The sequence below is a fragment of the Peromyscus leucopus genome, chromosome 7 (assembly GCF_004664715.2).
Source record: "Peromyscus leucopus breed LL Stock chromosome 7, UCI_PerLeu_2.1, whole genome shotgun sequence".
NCBI lineage: Eukaryota > Metazoa > Chordata > Mammalia > Rodentia > Cricetidae > Peromyscus > Peromyscus leucopus.
Window position 1 is genome coordinate 84,718,862 of NC_051069.1, and position 22,618 is coordinate 84,741,479.

Consider the following 22,618-nt stretch of genomic DNA (forward strand, 5'->3'; position numbering starts at 1 on the left):
TCCAGAGTCCTTAAATCAGTAACACTAAGCTCTAGGCTGCCAATAACAGAGAGGAATTCTTTAGCAACAATACTATATAAGTAAAACATTGAATTAGGCCGGGCGGTGGTGGCGCACGCCTTTAATCCCAGCACTCGGGAGGCAGAGGCAGGCGGATCTCTGTGAGTTCGAGGCCAGCCTGGGCTACCAAGTGAGTTCCAGGAAAGGCGCAAAGCTACACAGAGAAACCCTGTCTCGAAAAACCAAAAAAAAAAAAAAAAACATTGAATAGTTTTGTAGAGACTCCTGTTGTAGGAACAAAGTAGATTAGATAGACTGATAAAATGCTTCCTTCTGTTAGTATTTGATTCCCCCCACCCCACCCCCACCAGTACTGGGAATTAAATCTAGGGTCTTATGCTTGCTAGGTGAATGCTCTGAAAGTGAGCTTCATGCTAAACCTCACATTTGTCTTCTAAGCTGTCCATATCCAAATTCTGCTTAATAGAGAACATTTTGGTGTATGATAAAATTAGTGAGAACTATGTCCTTCATGTTACTGTTTTTGTTTTGTGAGATAGGGTCTCATTGTGTTGTCCTGACTGCCTGGAACTCGGTCTTTAGATCAGACTGGCCTCACAGTCACAGAGATCTGGGTCTGTCTTTCAAGAGCTGGGATTACAATCTCGAACAGGCACTTCCAACTTCTCTGTGAGTGTCTCTTGGCATTGTATAGACCTACAGAAGGATGTGGGAAAGAGGTGCTGTGGTAATTCTCTGCCTTAGAGCTGTTACACTGAGGCAAATGGAAGTAGGAAGGTGAGTTGTGCGGACTGGTGGGTATGAACATGTTTGAATGCAAGGCAGAATTTTATGAAAGGAACACACGTGATCAATGTCATGTTTTCTCATGAAGCAGACTTCTGAATATTATTTAGTATTATTTTTATTGTTGTTTTTAATTTAGAGACTGTGGTGTGTGTGTGTGTGTATGTATGAATGTATGTATGTATGTATGTATGTATGTATGTATGTATGTATGTATGTATGTGTCTAAGCACACCAGTGCCATAGAGGTAGTATAGAGGTCATGCGTCAGTTCTTTTCTTCCACTATGTGGGTCTCTAGGCTTTAACTTACTTAGGTCTTCAGGGTTGATGCTGAGCCATCTCACTACCCTATTGTTTCTTTTAAGACAAAGTATCCCATAGTCCAGGCTTGCCTGGAACTCTGATCCTCCTGCCTCCACCTCACAGCTCTTAATACCTTCTTTTTTTTTTTAAAGATTTATTTATTTATTACATATACACTGTTCTGTTTGCATGTATCCCTGTAGGCCAGAAGAGGGAACCAGATCTCATTACAGATGGTTGTGAGCCACCATGTGGGTGCTGGGATTGAACTCTGGACCTTTGGAAGAACAGCCAATGTTCTTAACCTCTAAGCCATCTCTCCAGCCCTTCTTAATACCTTCTTAATGCCATTTTTTATTTTGCAGGTAGAAATTTTCAGACATCTGTCAGATTACGATCTCTTGGTTTTTATTTATAGAATCAACTTGATAAAATTACTTGCCAAGCATCTATATGTACTAACATTTCCCTAAGCTCAAATCAGTGTGATGCTAGATGCAAGCACAAATGATAACCAATTTAATCCCAGCACTCGGGAGGTAGAGCCAGGCAGATCTCTGTGAGTTCGAGGCCAGCCTGGGCTACCAAGTGAGTTCCAGGAGAGGCACCAAATGAACTGGGGTGGTTGGAATCTTTAAACTCTCAAAACCCACTTCAACTAACATACTTCTTCCAGCAAGGCCACATCTCCTGAACCTCCCTCCCAGACAGCACCAAGTATTCAAATGCCCAAGGTTATGGCTGACAGCTCATTAAAACCACATAAGTTAAAAAGGGGTGGGGGGCAGGTGGTGGTGGTGCACACCTCTAACACCAGCACTTGGCAGAGGCAAGTGGATCTCTGAGTTTGAGGCCAGCCTGATTACAGAGTGAGTTCCAGGACAGCCAGGACTACATAGAGACACCCTGTCTCAAAAACAAAACCAAAAACCAATAAATAATGAAACAAAAACTATGCAAAGACAAGAAAAACTTTTTATTACCTAGTAACAAATATTTTGCATTATTTCATCTTTTACTAAAAATATGTTCTTTTACTAGTGAAAATGATAAGCCCTAAAAAGCAGTTTTGGTTACACATTCTAACACAAAACACAGCTGTCACTTCAAAGGAAATAAAAGTTTATTTTGAGGATAGTATGAGTGGCCGTGTGCAGGAAAATGATTTGTATTACCTCCTGAATAACATGTTTCACCGTGAAGAAGTTTTATAGACTTTTATAGTCACCAGATACATTGATGGGAATATCAGCTAGCAGGGAGAATTCTACTATAGGTTTCAGATACTGCCTGCTGACACTCTGTAGTTCTGTGGTTGGTGGATGCGGGTGGGACACTAAAGTAGTACATTCCAAGGTTTTAATTTATAGTTGAAGGACTGAGGTCAGACAGAGGTCAGCAGTAGTAGCTCACCAGCTTTTGGTAGGTAAAAGCAGGGAGATCAGGAGGTGAAGGTTATCCCCACCTACATGGAGAGTGCCAGGCCAGCTGGGGCAGTATGAGAAAACCATTATTAAAAAGACAAAGTGGTGCCTGGCTGTGGTAGCGCACGCCTTTAATCCCAGCACTCAGGAGGCAGAGGCAGGCGGATCTCTGTGAGTTCGAGGTTAGCCTGGTTTACAAGAGCGAGTTCCAGGACAGGCTCCAAAGCTACACAGAGAACCTGTCTCCGAAAATAAAGAAACAAACAAACAAAAGGACAAAAGGGAAAAGAAATTAAGGCCAAGAAATGGCTAACATTATTTGTAATTGACTAATTATAACTGAATAATTGAAAAATCCATATACATCTAGTAATTAAGGATATTAAATCCACATGGTACAAGTTTTATGTATTTTAAGATGGTCTCATGTGGCCTAGGCTGTCTTCAAGCTTACTTTGTAGCCAAGAATGACCTTGAATTTCTGATCCTCCAGCTGCCCCTTTCCAAATGTGATTACAGGCCTGGGCCATCACATCCAGCTTATGTGGTCCTGGGGGTCAGTAGGAATCAAACCCAGAACTTCGTGTAGGAATCAAACCCAGAACTTCATGCATGCTAGGAAAGCGCTCTACTTAAGATGAGCTACATCCCAGCTCCACTTTATACATGCATGTATGTATACATGTATGTAGTTAGTTTTTTGATACTGGGTCTCACTGTGCAACCTAGAATAGATTTGACTTGCTATGTAGATAGACCAGGCTGACCTTGAGCTTGTGGTAATCCTCTTGTATGTACCTCTCAAGTGATAGGCTTGTGCCACCATGCTTGACAAGAATACTTTATTTAATGATATGGGATAAAGTTGGAAGAGGGAAAAATGAAGATAGAATTACATTTGTCCATGCAAAACACAACTCTCACCCCAAAGGAAATGAGAGAGTTTATTTTGAGACAAGTAAGAGTGGTCCATGGCATGGGAACACAAATTCAACTTGTTCCAAATGATGTGTCCCTGTGAAGTGGTTGCATGGGTTTTTGTAGTCCTAGAACAAAGAACAAAGAACCAGTCAGTGCATTCACTCCTGGGGCCATCAGGTACACAGGTTGCAGCAAAACAAGAAAACTCTGAAGGTCTCAGATGCTGTCTGATGGTAGTCTTAGCTTTTGGTTTAGTGAAAGCTAGTGGTATTGACTCTCATCTGCAACATTCTAACTCCACTGTCATGAGTGTCTGAAGTTCAAATCAGTCTACAGAATGTAAGCGTGCTTTTTCAGGGAACTTAGTTCATGCATCCTGTAACAATCAGGTTGTATAGTGGCTTTGGGTGTATATTGGGTTCTGAAGATCAAACTCACTCCTGTCCTGGGTCACATAAATCAGGTTCTACTACAGTTTCTGTATTTAATTTCAAATAAAGCTTTTGTTTGCTTTTAAGACAGTGTCTCTTTTGGAAGCCCTTGTGGGCCTCAAACTTTCTAAGATCCTCCTACCTGTGACTCCTAAGTACTAGGACTAAAGATTTATTTGTGTATGAGTGTGTTACACATGTGTGCTTGAAGGCCAGAAACAAGCATTAGTTATCTTCCTATATTCTCTCTGCTTATTCATAGGAGGCGGGGTTTCTCCCTGAATTTAGGGTTTGCATATTTTTGACTAGACTGGAAGCTGGTAAGCCCTAACAATCTTTCCATTCCCTATTTCCCTCAGAGCTGGGGTCAGGTTACAGGTGTGTGTGGTTTCCCCAACTTATTATTTTAATGGGATTCGAACTCCAGTCCTTATAGTTGTACAGCAAGCACTCTTAACCAAGGAGCCATCTCTCCAGCTCCCACAGTACTGGGATTATAGGCTTTCCATTTTTCTGATGGTAAGACATTGTCAGTTACCAGTTTAATCCTTCCAAAGTGCTGTTTACTTACTTGAATCTAAATTGTGATATCATGCCAGGAATCAGGATACGGGAGTTTTAAGTTGCTAGGATATGAATAAATCAAAGGTAGTAAAGATAGTATAGGTGATTGTTATGAAGAGCTGTTCAGACAGCACTTCCTTTTCCTGTGTTAGAGCTGCAACATCTTATTTGTTTGTTTGTTTATTTAATTAATTAATTTATTTATTTACCTGTGTGTGTGTCTATGCACCGTGTGTGCATCTGATGCCTGCAGAGGCCAGAAGAGGGCATTGGGTCCCCTGGAACTGGAATAACAGACAATTATAAGCTGCCACATGGGTGCTGGGAATCAAATCCAGGTCCTCTGGAAGAACAGCCAGTGCTCTTAACTGCATGATCCATCTCCAGCTCCCATTTACATTTTTTAAAGTAATAATTTAAATATTTCCTTTTAAATTACTCATTTGTTTGAGACAGGTTCTCACTATGTAGCCTTGGCTGTTCTGGAACTCACTCTGTAGACCAGGCCGGCCTCAAGCTCACAGAGGTCCACTTGCCTCTGCCTCCCTAGTGGTGGGATTAAAGGCATGAATACTTAATTTTGTTTTCTTGTTACCAACTCTACAGATTATAAGCACACCGCAGAGAATTACCAATTCAGGAAGTGTTCTGATTGGAAGTCCATATCCCTCTGCACCAGCAATGGTCACTCAGACACACATAGCTGAGGCCGCCGGCTGGGTCCCCAGGTAAGAGGGTCAGAAATGACTGTTTCTAAGCCTCCCAGGCCTTACTGTCCTGCCGTCTGGTCCTTGTCTTCCTACCTCCCCACTGTTACATTCCTTATTTATTTATTTATTTATTTATTTATTTATTTATTTATCAAATGTACACACACATACATGTTGTGTATTCTGTGTGGAAGTTAAAGGAGAACATTGGAAGTTAGTTCTCTTTCCACTGTGTGAGTCCTAGAGATCAGACTCAGTTTGTCAGGCTTGCCAGCAGGGCCCCTAGCCCACCAAGTCATCTTGGCAGCCCAAAGAGTTTATTTTAATTATGTGTTATGTGTGTTTGTAAGGGTTGGGTATGTGACCATTAGTGCAGGTGCCTGCTGAATACAGAAAAGAGCATTGGCTTCCTGGAGCTGGAGTTACAGGTGGTTGTTGTGATCCACCCAAGGTAGATGCAGTAAAAACCAAGGAACCCTGGTCCTCTGAAAGAGCAGTATGTGCTCTGAACCACAGCACTGTCTCTCCAGAATTTCCTGTTTTCAAAAAAAAAATTTTTGGTGTGTGTATGATGTAAATGTTCACATATTTGTGGGCATATGTATTTGTGAGCATACATGTGTATGCATGTATATATATGGAGGCAAGAGGTTAACAACAGGTGTTTACCTTGATCACTCTACATTTTATTTACTGAGGGAGGTCTCTGGCTGAAGCCAGATCTTGCTGATTTGACTAGTCTATCTAGCCAGTTTACCCCAATAATCTCCTCACTTGGCCCCAAGTGAGTACTGTTCAACAGGCCGGTTGGCCCACAGTCCCTGCTTTTCTGTGTGTGCTGGGGTCTGGGGCTTGGGCTTGTATGGCTAGTGTTTTATACTCTGAGCCATTTCCCCAGGCCTTGAATTCTCTTCTGCTTTTATTAATCTGGTTATTTTCCATGGGGGGGGGCCTTTATTTTGATTTGGGGGGTTTTGAGATGGGGATCTCATGTAGTTTAGGATGGCTTCAAGCTCACTGAGTCAGCTAAGTGGTCATCCTGACTCCTGATCCGACTGCGTCCACCTTCTGAGTGCTGGTCACAGGCTGCTGTGAGTTTGACGGGTTTTACTGGTGTCTGAGACAGTCTTAGGATAGAACCCTGGCTAGCCTGATATTTGATGATAACCCTGCCTGGCCTTGAACTCTCAGTCATCCATCTGCCTGCCTGAGTACTGAGGTTACAGTGATTTGCCCCTATGCCCAGCTAGTTCAGATCTTTAAAAACTAATATATTGCTTTAAAATCACCAGCTATGATTGGGCTTTGTATGTACCCTAGGCTTGCCTCCAACTTGCAGTTGCCCATAGGCAGTGCCACCATGTCAATGAGTACAATCATATTTTTTATACTTTTTTTTTCATTTTTATTTCATTTGCATTCCTGTTTTGCCTGTGTGTATGTCTGTGTGAAGGTGTTGGACCTACTGAAACTGGAGTTACAGGCAGTTAGGAGCTGCCGTGTGGGTGCTGGGAATTGAACCCAGGACCTCTGGAAGAGCAGCCAATGCTCTTAACTGTTGAACTATCTCTCCATCCCTGAGTATAACCATATTTAAGCTGAGAAAAAACAGTTTAACAAGTTATAACCAGACCTCCTGAGTTTTTAAAACTCAGAAATAGGACTATTTCTGTGATTATAATACTTAGCTACTTTGGGGATATAAAAATTGATTCTATATTGTTTTAACACATAAGAAAGGAATTATGTTAAGTGGCGGCTTTACTCATGATTTTTCCTTTGAGTTTTTTAAAAATCAGACAAGAAACTAGGAAGAGAGGACAAATATATTAATATTTTCATTAAAACTCCCCCTATTTTCTAAAATAAATACTAGGCAGTGAGCTATTCTCCCTTCTATGTTACTCTGCCACCATTTCCGTCAAACGCTCTATGTTTCACCCTTGTCTCTCAAGTGCTTTTCCTGTTACTTCAGCACCCACCTTCTGGAAAGGGTCATGAAGCCAGGAGTGGTGGTGTATCATTGTAATCTCAGGCCTCTGAGAGAGTTCAAGGCCGGCCTGGTGACAGTAAAACCTTGTCTGTCAGGGTGGGGGCAGGTGCATAAGCATGCAGGAGAGAAAGGGAGGGGCTGGAGACAGGGCTCCGTGGGTAAAGAACACCTGTTCTTCCAAAGGAACGGTTTGGTTCCAGCACCCATATCAGGTGGCTCAGAACCACCTGTTAACTCCAGCTCCAAGGCATCCGATACCTTTTGGGTCTGTGGGCACCTGCGCATACATGTAGCATGTACACATAAATAAAAATTAAAAGGAAGAAGGAAAAATATTAAAATAATACCCCAGCCTTGTTTTATCACTTTGGAAGTTTTATCACTTGAGGAGTGATGTATCTAGTAACATATAATTGGGTTCTACCCTATGTGAGTTTGAGCAAACAGTAACTCTTTGTTAAGAATAACCTTGTTTCGAGGATAAGTTAATGAAGTAACAGCTCTGTCAAGTGCTTCATATATACCTTATACAGATTGACAGACATATCCACGTAGACAAAAAGTTTCATAAAAGTCATTTGCAAATCTGTACTGTTCTCCTACCCAAGTATTCATTGAGCTTATTCCAATGTAAGGATTTTTATATTATCATGTCTATATGATAGTAAAAATTAGTTTTCTTATATGTACATTCAGTGTAGAGTGAGACAAATTATAATGAATTAATTATTTAAGAAACAGTTGTGTTATGTGTTATGCTTAAGCTTTCTTTTTGTCTTTTTAGTGATAGAAAACGAGCTAGAGAATTTATAGATTCAGATTTTTCAGAAAGGTGAGTATAAGTATATTTTGTTTCATGTTCCACTATGAAAAGGAGAGGGATTTTTTGCATAACTTTATTCAGTTGCTACCATTATTTCATTCTGCACTGAGGTTTCTAATTCACTTATTTGCAAAATTTCAGTAGAAATCCTGTGACATTAGTCATTGCGGCCCCTCCTTTCTTTTAGGAAAGAAAATGTTCTTCCAAAGTAAATATTCCATAGTATCCTAACATGCCCAAACTTTTAAACAAGTTTTTTTTTTTTTTTCTTCAATAGTTTTAGATCATAGTAAATGCTTGTTTCTTTAGACACTTTTTGGGGTATAAGGTCATCTTTCCTTAGGATATTAGTATAGTGGTTCTCCTTTTGTATATCAGAATCACTGTGGTCTCTCCAGTCAGTTAGCTCTGGCATTAAAGACTGTCAGTTTGTAAGCTAGGAATATAGCTCAGTGGTAGAGCACTTATATAACATTCATTAGTCCTAAGTTCCGTTCCCAGCACTAGGGGAAAAAAAAGGATTTATTGGGTGAGAGCCATTATAGGAGCCTAAGTTCAGAGTGTCATGCAAGCCATCGTACTAGGTGCCATATTAGTAAAACACTGTATTGAAATGAGCACTGTCATTTCAGAGTCCGTTGACCTCTATAAGATGATAATTGTTCTGTTAATAAAGCCTTGCCAATTTTTTTACAACATCCTCAGCTACATAGGAAATTACAAGCCATCATGGGCTAATGTGAGACCTTGTTCTCAACTGAAAAAAACAAAATAATAGAATCTCTTATTCCAGCAACAAATACGAATAGTTAATAAACTTACTTAAGAGTACTCATCAGCATTAGTCATTTAAAAAAAAAACAAAACTTGTGTAGGTTTTTTTTTTTTCTTCCCTGGAGCTGAGGATCGAACCCAGGGCCTTGAGCTTACTAGGCAAGTGCTCTACTACTGGGCTAAATCCCCAAACCCTTAATTTTTTTTTTCTTCGAGACAGGGTTTCTCTGTGTAGTTTTGGTGCCTGTCCTGGATCTCACTCTGTAGACCAGGCTGGCCTGGAACTCACAGAGATCCGCCTGCCTCTGCCTTCCAAGTGCTGGGATTAAAGGCGTGCGCCACCACCTCCCAGCACAGTACTGTTCTATATCTACCAAATAACCACTAGGAAAAACGACGCCATTGACTTTTACAAGTATATAAACTACCTAGAATGCTCTTGTGCTACTGATGGCAGTGTAAATTAGCACAATAGTTTTGGAAGTTGGCATTATCTGTAAAACTGAACATAGATAAACCCTGACTTACCAGTGTTCTAAGTATGTGCTGAACAGGAATTCATATTTATACCCACAAAAAACTTCTTAAAAACTCTGCTTAGATTTGTTTTTGTGCATATGAGTATTTTGCCTGCATATATATTTATCTACCACATGCATTCAGTGCCCAAGGAGGTGAGAAGACATCAGATCTCCTAATACTGAAGTTACAGAAGGTTGTGCGCCACCATGTCGATGCTGGAAACCAAACCAGGTCCTCTGCAAGAGCAACAAGGGCTCTTAACTGCTGAGCCAGCTCTCTAGCCACACACACACACACACACACACACACACAATTCCTACTTGATGAAATTAATTTTGGGGGGAGTTATGAGTTATGTTTTGTTGTTGGTTTTGTTTGGTTGGTTGTTTGGTTGGTTGTTCGTTTGGTTGGTTTTATTTTTCTTTTTTGAGCCTTCTAAGTATTACAGGTATGCATCACCATGCTTGGCAGTTAAAAAAGGGTTTTGTTTATAAGATTACTTGAGAGAGAGAGAGAGAGAGAGTGTGTGTGTGTGTGTGTGTGTGTCTGTGTCTGTGTCTGTGTGTCTGTGTGTGTCTGTGTCTGTGTGTGTCTGTGTGTGTAAGAGAGAAAGAGACAGACAGACATTCAGATACCCTTGGAGGTCAGAGATAGCATGGGATCTCCTGGAGCTGGGGTTACACGTAGTTGTGAGCTGCCTGGTGTGGGTGTTGGAAACCAAACTGGTCCTCTGTGAGAGCAGCATGTGTTTTTAACTGCCTGGGCAGATCTAGCGTCTAACATTTAAAATTACACGTACTTATTGTGCATTTATCAGTGTTGGTGCCCACGTGCCACTGAACACATATGGAGGTCAGAAAACAACTTAGTGGAATCAGGTCTTTCCTTCCTCTGGGTGAGTTCCAGGTCCAACTTCGGTCAGTGGACTTGGAGGCAAGTACCTCTGTCCGTTGAACCATCTCACCAGCCCCTCAGAGCGTACTCCTACTATTTAAACACTCCATTCGATTTTGCTGTTTCTCTGTTCCTTTCTTTCCATATCGATCAGATACTTAGTTCTACTACTTTTTGCCTCTCAATGTTTGTGGTCCTGTCTGTTCCTCTTCTCTACCATTGACCTAATTTCAGGTCATCACCTTGGCTGTTGCAATAGCTCCTTAGCTGGTTTTTCTTTTACCTCCTTTTCCCATAAAATTCACCTTCAACTTTAACACAGTAAGTTCTGCCTCCATTAGTATCTCACTGTGCAACTCAGTCACTTAGTAGTTTCCCTGCATTTCAGTACTACAGTGCCTATACTCTAGGGATACATTAGTGATTCTTTCCTAATTGTATTAGTCAGGGTCTCTAAAGGAACAGAGCTAATAGACTGAAACACACACACACACACACACACACACACACACACACACACACACACACTAAAAGACAATTTAGACTGGTTTACAGGGTGAGGTCTGGATAACAGCAATGGCTGTTTCACAGTGGAAAAAGCCAAGAAGCGGATAGTTATTCAGTCCGTGATATTGGATGGCTCAGCATTTGCAATCTGGTGCTGGAGTCCTGGAGGATTCCTCCAGAGCTATTGGTCTTTGGCGTATGTTGAAATCCTGAAGGAGTTGGATTCTAATACTATTGAAGGGATACCTCAGCAGTTGGATAAATGAGCTTGCCAGTGAGAACAAGGGCAAGCAGGCGAAAGCAGTTTCCTTCTTCCACGTCCTTTTTTAAAATCTGGACTGCCACCAGAAGGTGTAGTCAAGATTTAAGGTGGATCTTCTTGCGTCAGGTATCTGTTTAAGAAAATCTGAAGGCAGAGTGAGCTCTAGGACAGCCAAGGCTATACAGAGAAATCCTGTCTCAAAAAGTAAAACAAACAAACAAACAAACACAAAAACAAAAACAAAAAAAACAAGAACAGGAAAGAAGATCTGAAGGCTGATGTAGCTGGATCTGCGTGAGTTTGAGGCCAGCCTTGTCTCTGTAGTGAGTTCCAGGCTAGCTAGAGTACATAGTGAGACCCTGTCTCAAGAAATAAAAATTAAAGAAACGTGGCAGTTTTAGTTGACTCTAGATGTAGTCAAGTTGACAACCATCCCAAAAATGTAGGGAACAGAAAGTAGAAATCCTCTTCTTATCTCATTCTTTGGAAAAGAACATGTCTAGTGCTTTTAGGGGGGTACATAATATAGAACATGTCAATAATTTATTGAGAAGACAGATTATGCTGATAAACATGACAAGATGAAGTGGAACTTTGCTTGCCTTGTGTTTGAGTCACAGCCTGGCATCCCATGTTTATTGCTGCTCCCCTGCATTCTAACCGGGTGAGCCCACCCTCCTTGTTCTCACTCTTCATGTGCATTTCCTCTTTTCTCCATCCTCTGCTTGCTGCTGCTTCTCCTGACTCAAGCTCTCCTCACTTCCTTCCTTTGACCTTGACTCTCCCCACAAGTCATCTTCCTGTAGGTTAAAATAGCTGTCCATCTTCCCTCTTCCCACAGAACAGTGTTGAGTAACGATGGCCTGGCACTTTTACCTTTGGAATTGCCCTCCATTATGAATATGTTTCATCATCATGCTCTAAGATTCATTGAATCTTTACCTCTAAGTCTGAGAACTAAAGACTTAAAAGTTCTGCCAGGCGGTGGTGGTGCACGCCTTTAATCCCAGCACTCAGGAGGCAGAGCCAGGTGGATCTCTGTGAGTTCAAGGCCAACCTGGTCTACAGAGCGAGTTCCAGGAAAGGCACAAAGCTACACAGAGAAACCCTGTCTCGAAAACAAACAAACAAACAAACAAAAGATTCACTGAAGGAAGGAGTTGCACCTGAATTTTTCTACTTCTGGTCCCTAAAACAGTTCTTACATATATTTGATGCTCACATATTATTAGAGCTAAACTGACCCCTCAAGTCTTAATGGCTAAGAACTGAGACAGTGATAGTTTTAATGTCAAAGAAAAAGTATTAACTAAGAAATAATCTCTAGAAGGTAGAATTACTGTAACTTTTCACAAATTTATTTCCAGTGTCTACTATTGACTAGCATATAACATTAATTTGTCAATTCATGCTTACTAAGTGAATGACATTATAGAAAAACACTGTATATTGTTAAGCTCTTAAAATAAAAATTAAATTTGAAAACATTTCCTCTATTCTATTTAAATTTTCTTCATTTGAAACTAACTAAAACATAGAAACTAAATGATTGTCTTCTGGTTTTATTTTTTGCATAGTTTTATAGAGGAAGTCTCTTTAAGATAATGGCATATGAATTTTTTCATAAATCTTTTTTTTTTTTTCTAGTAAACGAAGCAAAAAAGGTGATAAAAATGGGAAAGGCTTGAGGCATTTTTCAATGAAAGTGTGTGAGAAAGTTCAGCGAAAAGGCACAACATCATACAATGAAGTAGCCGATGAGCTGGTATCTGAGTTTACCAATTCAAGTAACCATCTGGCAGCTGATTCGGTAAGTGGATCATGACTTTCATACGGACTGCGATACATGTTGATTCCGTTTACCTGGGAGTCTTGATAGATCTGAGGAATGGAGGAAGTGGGAAATCCTTGAACCGAGAGTTTCTATTTCATGTTGAGGACATTTCTATTGTAAATTTCTGGTTTGTTTTGGAAATAGTCTCTTCTTTTTTATTTGAACAGACACATATTTTGAAATTTTATTACTTATGTTCGCATGTATGATGTGTGGGCACATGCATGCTGTGACCTATATGCCGAAGTCAGAGGACAATGGTGAGGAGTCAGCTCTCCCCTTCCGCCTTCCCCTGGGTTCTGGAGAATGAACTCAGGACTTCAGGCTCATCTGGGAAATGCTTTACCCAGCTGCTCCATGTTGCTAGCCCCCCAATAGTTTTGGAGCCTTGCAAATTTTGAGGCAAATTGAAGCAGGAGAAAATCCACAATTCGAAGCCAGCTTGTAGTATATAGTGAATACAAGGCTAACCTGCCCTACATAGTGAGACCCTCATGTCAAAAACACAGAATAGGCCGGGCGGTGGTGGCGCACGCCTTTAATCCCAGCACTCGGGAGGCAGAGCCAGGCGGATCTCTGTGAGTTCGAGGCCAGCCTGGACTACCAAGTGATTTCCAGGAAAGGCGCAAAGCTACACAGAGAAACCCTGTCTCGAAAAAAAACAAACAAAAAAAAATCCGTCTTTGATATGTATGTGCATATGGATATACTGTCTGTTTGTGTTGTATATGTGTGTGTGGAGGCTAATGCATGGGTGTGCAGATTCCAGAGGTTAACATCGAGTATCTGTTACGTATCACCTTATTTTCATTTATTTGTTTGTTTATGTATTTATTTATAGACAGGGTCTTAGTTTATATCTCTGGCTGGCCTGGAACTCACAGAGAACCACTTGCTTCTGCCTCCCAAGTGCTGAGATTAAAGATGTAGGTACCATTCCTGGCATACTCACTGGGAGCCTGGGTTTCTCACTGAACCTGAAGCTTAATGACTGGCCAGCTGGGAAGCCAGTAAGCACCCAGGATCCACGTGTCTTCGCTGCCCTTGTTCTCGGGGTACAGATGCGTGCCTGCTACACTTGGCTTTGACATGGGCGATGGGGATTCAGACTCAGGTTTTCATGCTTTTACAGCAAGCACTGGGCCCACTCCGCTATCTCCTTGATGGTTTTAAAGTATAAAATTCTTCCTATAATGCAGGCACTTTTAATACTTACTTAATTTTTACATATTCTGGGTTCTATATGATAACTGTTTTTATATAGCTGAGATTTACGCATATATTTTTATTTTCTACATCTCCCAAGTTTCCATTTTAGTAATCTTTCTCCCACCTGAAGTCCCTTAGTATTTTTCAGTGTCAATTTGGTGGTAGAATATTTTTTTCTGGGGTTATTTTGTAGTAAAGTGTCTTCAGAGGTGGAGATAGGGAAACCCAGGGAGAGCACTTGCTCAGCACACACGAGGCCTTGTGTTCCGTCCTCAGAACCACCTAGGAAATAAACAAACAGATAAATAGTGTCCTGAGCTAGTAAGATAGCTCAGCCAACAGGGGCACAGTGCCACCGAGCCTGGTGACCTGAGTCCATCACAGGGTTCCTTTGGCGGGAGAAGGGAGTGGGCTTCCACTGTAGCTCTGAACTTCACGTGGACAGACACTGTGGCAAGAATTTGTGCCCTCCAACACACGCACAAGTAAAAATGTAAACATAAATAAATAAAAATGTTTAATTGAATTTTGAAGATGTTTTCACTGGACATAGAATTTTTTCAGCAGTTGGGAGATATTGTTATTGACACCAACAGCATGTGAAAGATAACCCTTAAAATCTCTGTGAGTTCGAGGCCAGCCTGGTCTATAGAGCGAGATCCAGGACAGACACCAAAACTACACAGAGAAACCCTGTCTCAACAAAAAAAAATTATCACTTAATAAAAATATTTTTAGCAGGCTTATGATCAGAAGAACATTAGACGAAGAGTTTATGATGCTTTAAATGTGCTAATGGCAATGAACATAATTTCAAAGGAAAAAAAAGAAATCAAGTGGATTGGCTTGCCTACCAATTCTGCTCAGGAATGTCAGAACCTGGAGGTAAGTAGGAAGCACTGGTGGATAGTAGGCTTTTTGTCTGCTTTTTGACATGCAGGACTTTCGTTTGGAAATATAATCATGTAATACTAAACTATTCCTGGTTATTCATGTTTGCTATCATTATTTTAAGATTCTGTGGAGAATTTTGAATTGGAAGAATTTTGGAGAAACTTTCAAGTTTTGCAGTTTGTTTTGTAAATCATGAAACTGAGTAACATAATGTCAGTGAGTGGTCTGGACATGAATGTGATGATGGTGCACACCTGTAATCCCAGCACTTGGAAGTAGGAGAAGGATCAAGGGTCAGGGTCATCTCTGCTACATAGTTCAAGGTTAGCCTGAGTCTATACCCTGTCTCAACACAGACCAACAACAAATAGCCCAACACAAACAACAACAACAGCAACAAAGTTAAATGAATTGATATCATTTTTGTTTCTTAGAAAAGATCTTTATTTCATTCTAATTTAATTCTAAGTACCCGCCAAGAAATTTTGGGCAGGTCATCTAATAGATCTAATTTTACCTGATTAATTATTTTGATGCGCAGTAAATCTGTATGCTTCCAAACAATAGCTCAGGCTGGCGGTTTGTTTCCAGGGTTGCGTAACCAATATCCTAACGATCACTATAAAAGTGAAACTTACCTTGGACTCTACCGTCAGTAAGTGACAAGGTGGCATTTTAGTATGTGACCTTCACTGAAATTGGAACAATGTTAAAAAGTATTTTTAGCTTGGTTAACTTAAAGCACCATAGAAAAATGTCTGTAAATGAGTGTGTTTCTGACACAATTCAGAAATGAATTGGTTTGTTGTAACTTTACTCTTAAGACCATGAGTATGGACTGAGGTTATCAGTGGCTCTTGGAGATAATTACAGTTGACTTCAGATTTTACTCTGTTCTTTTGCATTCCACCCCCACCTAGAAATTTTAAAAAAGTATTACTATTATTGTTCTTGTGAATGACAGAAAAAAAATAAACCACATTCATCAAAGGCTACAGAATAGTGCTTTTATGTGCTACAGTAGAAATGTCTCCCTTTCTCTTTTTCTTCTTCCTGAGGAGAATTTGAACATCATTATAATTACATTAACTTATAAGCTAAAATCTACTGACATTACCATGTCCTTAACCACAGAACAAGATAAAGTTTAACACTAAAATATTCAAGACCCCAAGAAACTAAACTCTTGCTCTGATATAGGAGATGAAAAATGGAAGAGTTGTCAAAAATACGATTTAATCTGAACTTAAGATAGAATTCAGAAGTAGAGCTCTTGCCAATTATGAATGAGGCCCTAGGTTCTATCTCAGGAGTGAGAAGGAAGAAGGGAGAGAGAAGGAGCACCCGTGACAAAAAGATTCTCTCGGAAGGAGGGATAGAGGAGATTTTTACCAAGGAAATGATCATGGAATTCAGTTTTGACAGAGGAACAAAAGTTTGCCGAATGTTTAAGGGTGAGAGGACATTACATAGACCAAGACAGGCACATGAAATTATGCTTATAGCTGAGTGTGGTCAAGATACATGGCTGTGGAGAAGTGAGACAGTAAATTTATGAATGCTAGGCAGTGTAGACCCTTATGGAAACAATGGGAAGCTGTTTTTATTTTTATTTCTTATTTATTTTTTTTTTCTTGGTGAGCAAGACAGAGATCATTCAGTAGTCTTTTCAAAGGGACAGTTGTGAGCTGCCTTGTAGGTGCTGAGAATTGAACCCAGGTCTACTGGAACAGCAGCCAAGGCTCCCAACCACTGAACCATCTCTCCAGCCCGGGAAGCTGTTTTTAAAATGCCGAGTCCAACAGTGTGCACCTGTAATCCCAGCACTTGGAAGGTAGAAGCAGGAGGTTCACAAGATCCTGTCATGTCTGTGTTATATAGCAACACTATGTCTCCAAAAAATTTTTTTCTTAAATGAAAAACACCTGGTAGGAGGGGAGGGCAATGGTACAGAGAAGGAAGTATTGGGTATGATCTGAGTTAGGTAGTGACTGAGATCAGAGAGGCATGTTAGCGAAAGAGTCGGGTGTAGCTTAGCCCAGGTGGATGTGGGCATGACTGGTGGGTAGGGCTTAGCCTTTATTCTTACAGCACTGTCACACAGATGTTCATGTGACTCTTAAGTAATACAGAGGGCGTGATGGTTAGTAGAACTATGAAAAGGAGCTCCTAGTGTAGACCAGAGTAGATAAGGAGCAAACAGGAAATAATTTGTTGGGACAGACAAGAAAGGTGTTTTTTACTTGATGTGTCAAAGAAGAAGGCATGCTGGATGTGATGGCATAGGCCAGGATACCCAGCACTCCAGAGGCAGAGGCAAGAGGATCTTGGGTCTGAGCCTAGCATGGGCTACATAGGGAAACCCTATCTCAATACAGCAACAGTGGATGAAGTACAGCTTCATTTTAAAGATTTGTTTGGGCTGGGGACATGCTCGGGGTCTAAGAGCAGTTGCTGCTCTTGCAGAGGACCAGGTTTGGGTTCCTGACACCCACAGAGTAGCTCAGAACCATCTCTAACTCCAGGGGATCCAGTGCCGCCTTCTGGCCTCCAAGGACGCCAGATACACATGATGTGGAGGTAAAACACTCATAAAATTAACTCTTAAAAAATGATTTAAGGGTATGTTTGTTTTTTTATACCATGTTTTAAAGATAGAGAAGCAGAGGCGGATAGAACGAATAAAGCAGAAGCGGGCCCAGCTGCAAGAACTTCTCCTGCAGGTAATGAGCTGGCGTAGTTTTTCACTGCCTTCCTTGTCCACACGGTGTTTCTCTGCTTATTTACTTCTAAAGCCACTGTGTTTTGTGGTTGTAGTACCATCGGGTAGTATCTAGAAAAATACCAATACAGCCCCACCCATCCGCTCATAGATCTTGAGTGCTTAGCCTTTTGGATGGTCCAGCTGTCACATTTACCCCATGCCTAACTCCCAGGTTCCCACCCGGAGGGCAGCACTCCCTTTGGGTGCTCATCCTTACCTAGACGTTGGACTGTCAAGGCATTTTGCTGCTTGTTGTTTTGTTGCTCGGGATCTTTTAGAAGTGTCAGAACTGGTGAGGCAGTTATGGCCTGACCTATAGTCTCCCATCTAGTCTGTACTAAAAGGTCTACATTGTCCTCCACCGGAGGCAGACATAGAGTCCCTGTGAGAAGCAGGACAAGTCCCACTTACGCTGAGGAAGAATACTTCTGCCCCAAAGGGAAGGCCAAATGAGGAATGAGCATTGGAAAAGAATATCTCCCCATTGACAGGCAGTAGGCTATGGAATGCATCTCAGGAGCTAGCCCAATTTGTCCTGGGGAAAAATGGCTGTTTTCCGGAACTAGGGACCTGGAGAAAAGGGTTACCTGAAATGTCAGGTTTCTGACATTTGGATATCTATCCACTAGGAAGTTCAAGGTGTACCACCTTATAACCTTACCTGGGCTCCTCAAGTTGGACTGGTGTGAGGGACCCAGGAGAGGGAAGTCCCAGGACCTGTCAATGTTTAGGTGGGGGAGCTGTTTTCAAGCAGTTGTCTTGCTCTCCAGTTATTGCCTTGGCAGTTGGGAAAGGGTTCAGGTAAGAGTGAGACATAATTCTTACAGTTCTGTTCTTGGGACGTTCCCTCCAGAAGTACACTGGCTGGCCACAGAGGAAGCATGTCCTACTTCAGGATGGCTCTTCCTTGGGTAGCTCTCTTAACAGCCAGCAGGTTATTATGTCGTTTTTTTCTTTTACCTCTCCCTTTCCAGTTTCTGTTTGAAATACATTGAGGTAGTGGTCTAGACAGATGGGTCCAGGCTCCCATTTGGTTTAGCCACCAGTTTTTGCAATTTTCTTTGGATATCTGGAACTGATTGGACAAAGACTGTGTCTTTCAGGAGGACATCCTCCAAAGACTCTGGTGTTACATTAGTATGTTTTCTAACAGCCGTGGGAGACAAATACTAGGAGATTTACTTTCTCTCTGGAAATGACCTTCAGCTAATAGTAATCAAGAGATTTGATCTCCACTTTCCTTAAATCCTCAGAAATATCATAAAGTGCTTTCTCTTCCAATGACCAAGGGGGTGTCTAGATGGATCACTGAAAGGGGCCTCCTGGTCTCCTCTGGGAACCCGGGCCTGTGAGTCTTGACACTGGGCCATGTTAGTCAGTACCAGTCGCTAGTGCCCTTTCCTCTACCTTTCTTCATCTAAGGTCAAGGTCTGATCTCAAGTGAGCATGAAATCTCTCCAGGCCATGCTGTAAAGGCTGTTTAGATGCTGGAAGGCCTGTATGTTCTGATCAAGACTCTCAGTGGAACTATCTAATTCCCTTTTTAATTTCTTTAAGCTCAGCTAACAAAAAAAGACTCTATACATAGGTGGGTCTGAATTCTCCCTTCATCTCTTGCAAGAGAACCATGCCAGGGTCTCGAGGTGAACTTCTTGAGTTCCTCTAGGATATGAAGGGTAGGGTTTGGGGGAATCAGGGCAGCCAAGTTGGGATACATGGAGTTTTTTGTTTGGGGCTGGTTTTTTGAGACAAAGTTTCTCTGTGTAACAGCCCTGACTGTCCTGGAACTCACTTTGTAGACCAGTCTGGCCTTGAACTCACAGAGATCCACCTCCTGAATGCTAGGACTAAAGGGGTGTGCCTCCATGTTCAGCCAGGGATATGTGGCTTTTAAAGGAGAGAGGACTCGGGTGACGGGTTATAGGGCTAGGTAGGGGTCTCCTGATTGCAGAGGTGCATAACCAACTACAGAGGCTGTCCAAGGAGCAGGACCTAGCTGACAATTATGGGCCGATTCAGGTAGCCTTGAAGATGAAAGAAAGTTGACCATAGGAGGGAACATTAGCTCATTTTTCCTCTCTTACAGAATTGTCCTGGAACTCACTCTGTAGCCCAGGATGGCCTGAAACTCAGAGATCCACCTGCCTCTGCCTCCCGAGTCCTGGGATTAAAGGCGTGAGCCACCACCACCCGATTCCTTTGCTTATCTTTATATTATAAACATGGCTATAATTTGTAAGTCCTTATTTTTTCCTTCATCTTCTTTCTCTCAAGCCAAACATTTATAGAAGAGGACAGCCTGGTAGCATTTCTAGAACCAGGTGACTCTAAACTGTAAAAGAAACTCAAGTTATTACTGAAAACAGGAACTGCAGATTTTCAGTAGTCATACAGCTTAGTTCCTCTTAATGGTTCATTCTTATTCCTTTTATCAAGTGAGATTTACAAAATAGTCATAGAAAATAAATTATGCTAGATGTCCCTGTACATTAATTTTGTTTGTGTGGCTAAGCTGGTTTGACTTTTCCTAGGACGTCACAACTTATTGTTCATATGACACAGGTTGACTATCACCTACATGCCACCACCTCCCTTTTATCTTTGTATGTTAGTTACTTTTCTCACATGCCCTAGTTAGATTTAACTATCAACCTGACACAGCCTAGAGTCTTCTACAAAAGGAATCTCAAAGGATTTCCCAGGTCAGATGGCATCTGGGCATGTCTGTTAGGGATTCTCCTGATTGTGAATTGATGAGGAGAGTCCAGCCCTACTCTTTAAGTGCCAGTGGATGGCACCATTCCCTGGGCAGGTGGTCTGGGACTGTATAAGAAAGCTAAGTGTGGATCTGCAAGCGAGCCAGCAAGTATCCCTCCATGGTTTCTGCTTCAAGTTTCTGTTAAGCTCATGAAGTGAGAAACTGTAACTTGAAATAAACCCTTGCCTTCCCTGAGTTGCTCTTGGTCAGAGTGTTTTCTCACAGCAACAGAAAGTAGCTAGAGCACCATCTCACTTAATGTTATCGAGACAGTCCCACACAGGCATGCCCAGAAGTCCATCTCTCGGGTGAGTCCCATCAAGCTGACAACTGAGATGAGTAGTTTGACTACATTATACCTATAGATAACTCATGCCTTACTTTTATGTACATACTTGTCCTTTCCTGCCTTTAAGCCTTTTCCATAAGGAACACACTTAATAAAGCTGTTCAGCCTCTGGATCAGATGATACCGAGTCTGAAAAGAACAAAAAGCCAAAGGGAATCAATAAAAGGGCAACAAATAAGGAAATCAGTCCTCAGTACATAGGAGGTGACTTATTTTTACTATAACAGTATTGGTTAGGAATGTAACTCAGTGGCAAAGTGCTTGCCTGGTGAGAACAAGGCCTTTGGTTCAATCTCCAGCACTGTAAAAACAAACAAAACTACAATAACAGTATGTTTTAACTGCTTTCATCGTCTACAATAATGCTATTAAAAAGCGAGTTGTAAGTATACAGGGACTCTTCCTTAATGCTGTTTATACTCCTCCATATATTACACTTTCCCACAGCATGAGGGCCACAAAGATCAGCACAGTGTCAGAACATCTCCCAAGATAATGTGGTCTAGTTCAATTCTTTCCACTGAATGACTCCTTTTAGTCTGAGGAGTTTGATATGACATGAGTATATAGGTATACAAATCAACCATAAATAAATTTATTTCAAAATAATTCTGTGTTAGAAAATAATTTTACCATTTATTAAAGACAGAAGCAGGTCTACAATCTCATGATGAATATGGCTTTTTTATTTTTACATAACAGTTGAGGCTAGCACGATAGTTCATAGGGAGAGACTCTGTGAATGTAAATCTGCTGGACTGCGGTCGGTCCATAGACTACCACAGCAGGTGGAAGGAGAGGACCAACTCCCTCCCCAGAGTTGCCCCAGGATCTTCACACACGTACAGTAATAGTAATACATTTAAAAGTTTTTAAAGAGCTAGAGCTTGGCCAAATATTTGATACTGTAGGTCAGAAAGTATTTTCAACATCTTCCAGAGTTGTTATTTTGATTTCATAATTGTCAGTGTTGAGAATGTCACTTGGTATAATTACATCATACAGGGTAGAAGTATGTTTAGGACATAACAAAAATTAATAAAATTTCTGTCCTAATCCCAAGACAGAATTAATTTAATGATGTGTTAATCTCAAAAAACTTTGTTATTGTTGTTTTGAGACAGGGCTCTACATAGCCTCTGCCTGTCCTAGAACTCTTTTGTAGGGCCACAAAAGAGTAGACAAGTCTGGCCTTAAACTCACAGAGATCTGTCTGCCTCGGCCTCCCAAGTATCATCATGTGCAGCTCAAGCAACCATTTTTAAAATCAAGCAGTCTAACACAATTTAATCCAAAGATAAACTAATTTTATATTTATATGCTAAGGAATCATGGTAGAAAAATATTACAAGTTTTTGTTTTCCATAATTGATTATACTTTCTACAAGAGCAGAAAACTTTGTAGAGTGAAAACACTGCAATTCCTATTATACAACAGTCTTAACGGAGGTGTTCCAGGCAGTGATTGTACTGTTGCGTGGTGTGAGGACATAAACAGTGCAGAGTGGTCAGGTTGTGTTTTGTGAACCCAAACTTGGGTTGTATTACGCACTACAACACAAGTGAGCACTGAAACACCATAGAGTAATCGGGCGGGAGATTTTGAATTAACTTTTTGTCCTTATAATACAGAAACCTTTTACTGTTGTTTACTTTTTTTGTAACTCACACATTTATTTACATAATTTCATGTGGGATCTCAACCCACAGTCTAAAGAGCCGCATTGTCACAGGGCATGATGGCAGCTCTGTGCTCCCAGCGCTTGGGAGGTAGAGGCAAAAGGATCAGGAATTGAAGATGATTCTTAGCTATACAGCAAGTTAGAGATCAACCTGGACGCTTACCTATAAGTCAGTCTGTCAGTCAGTCACT

At 41.2% G+C, this 22,618-nt stretch overlaps 1 protein-coding gene across 13 annotated transcripts in view; it reads left to right on the forward strand.

Moving 5' to 3' along the window:
* Nucleotides 1-22,618, forward strand: part of Tfdp2 (transcription factor Dp-2) — a 130,685-nt gene that overhangs the window by 90,965 nt on the left and 17,102 nt on the right. For 9 of the 13 annotated variants that reach the window (XM_028866018.2, XM_028866023.2, XM_028866025.2 and 6 more), the window contains 5 exons: nucleotides 5,059-5,180; nucleotides 7,940-7,987; nucleotides 12,585-12,747; nucleotides 14,719-14,865; nucleotides 17,529-17,597. In XM_028866018.2, the coding sequence (XP_028721851.1) occupies nucleotides 5,059-5,180; nucleotides 7,940-7,987; nucleotides 12,585-12,747; nucleotides 14,719-14,865; nucleotides 17,529-17,597 (549 nt within the window). The remainder of the gene's footprint in view (nucleotides 1-5,058; nucleotides 5,181-7,939; nucleotides 7,988-12,584; nucleotides 12,748-14,718; nucleotides 14,866-17,528; nucleotides 17,598-22,618) is intronic. The other 4 variants (XM_028866019.2, XM_028866022.2, XM_037207852.1 and 1 more) reach the window with 4 other exon arrangements.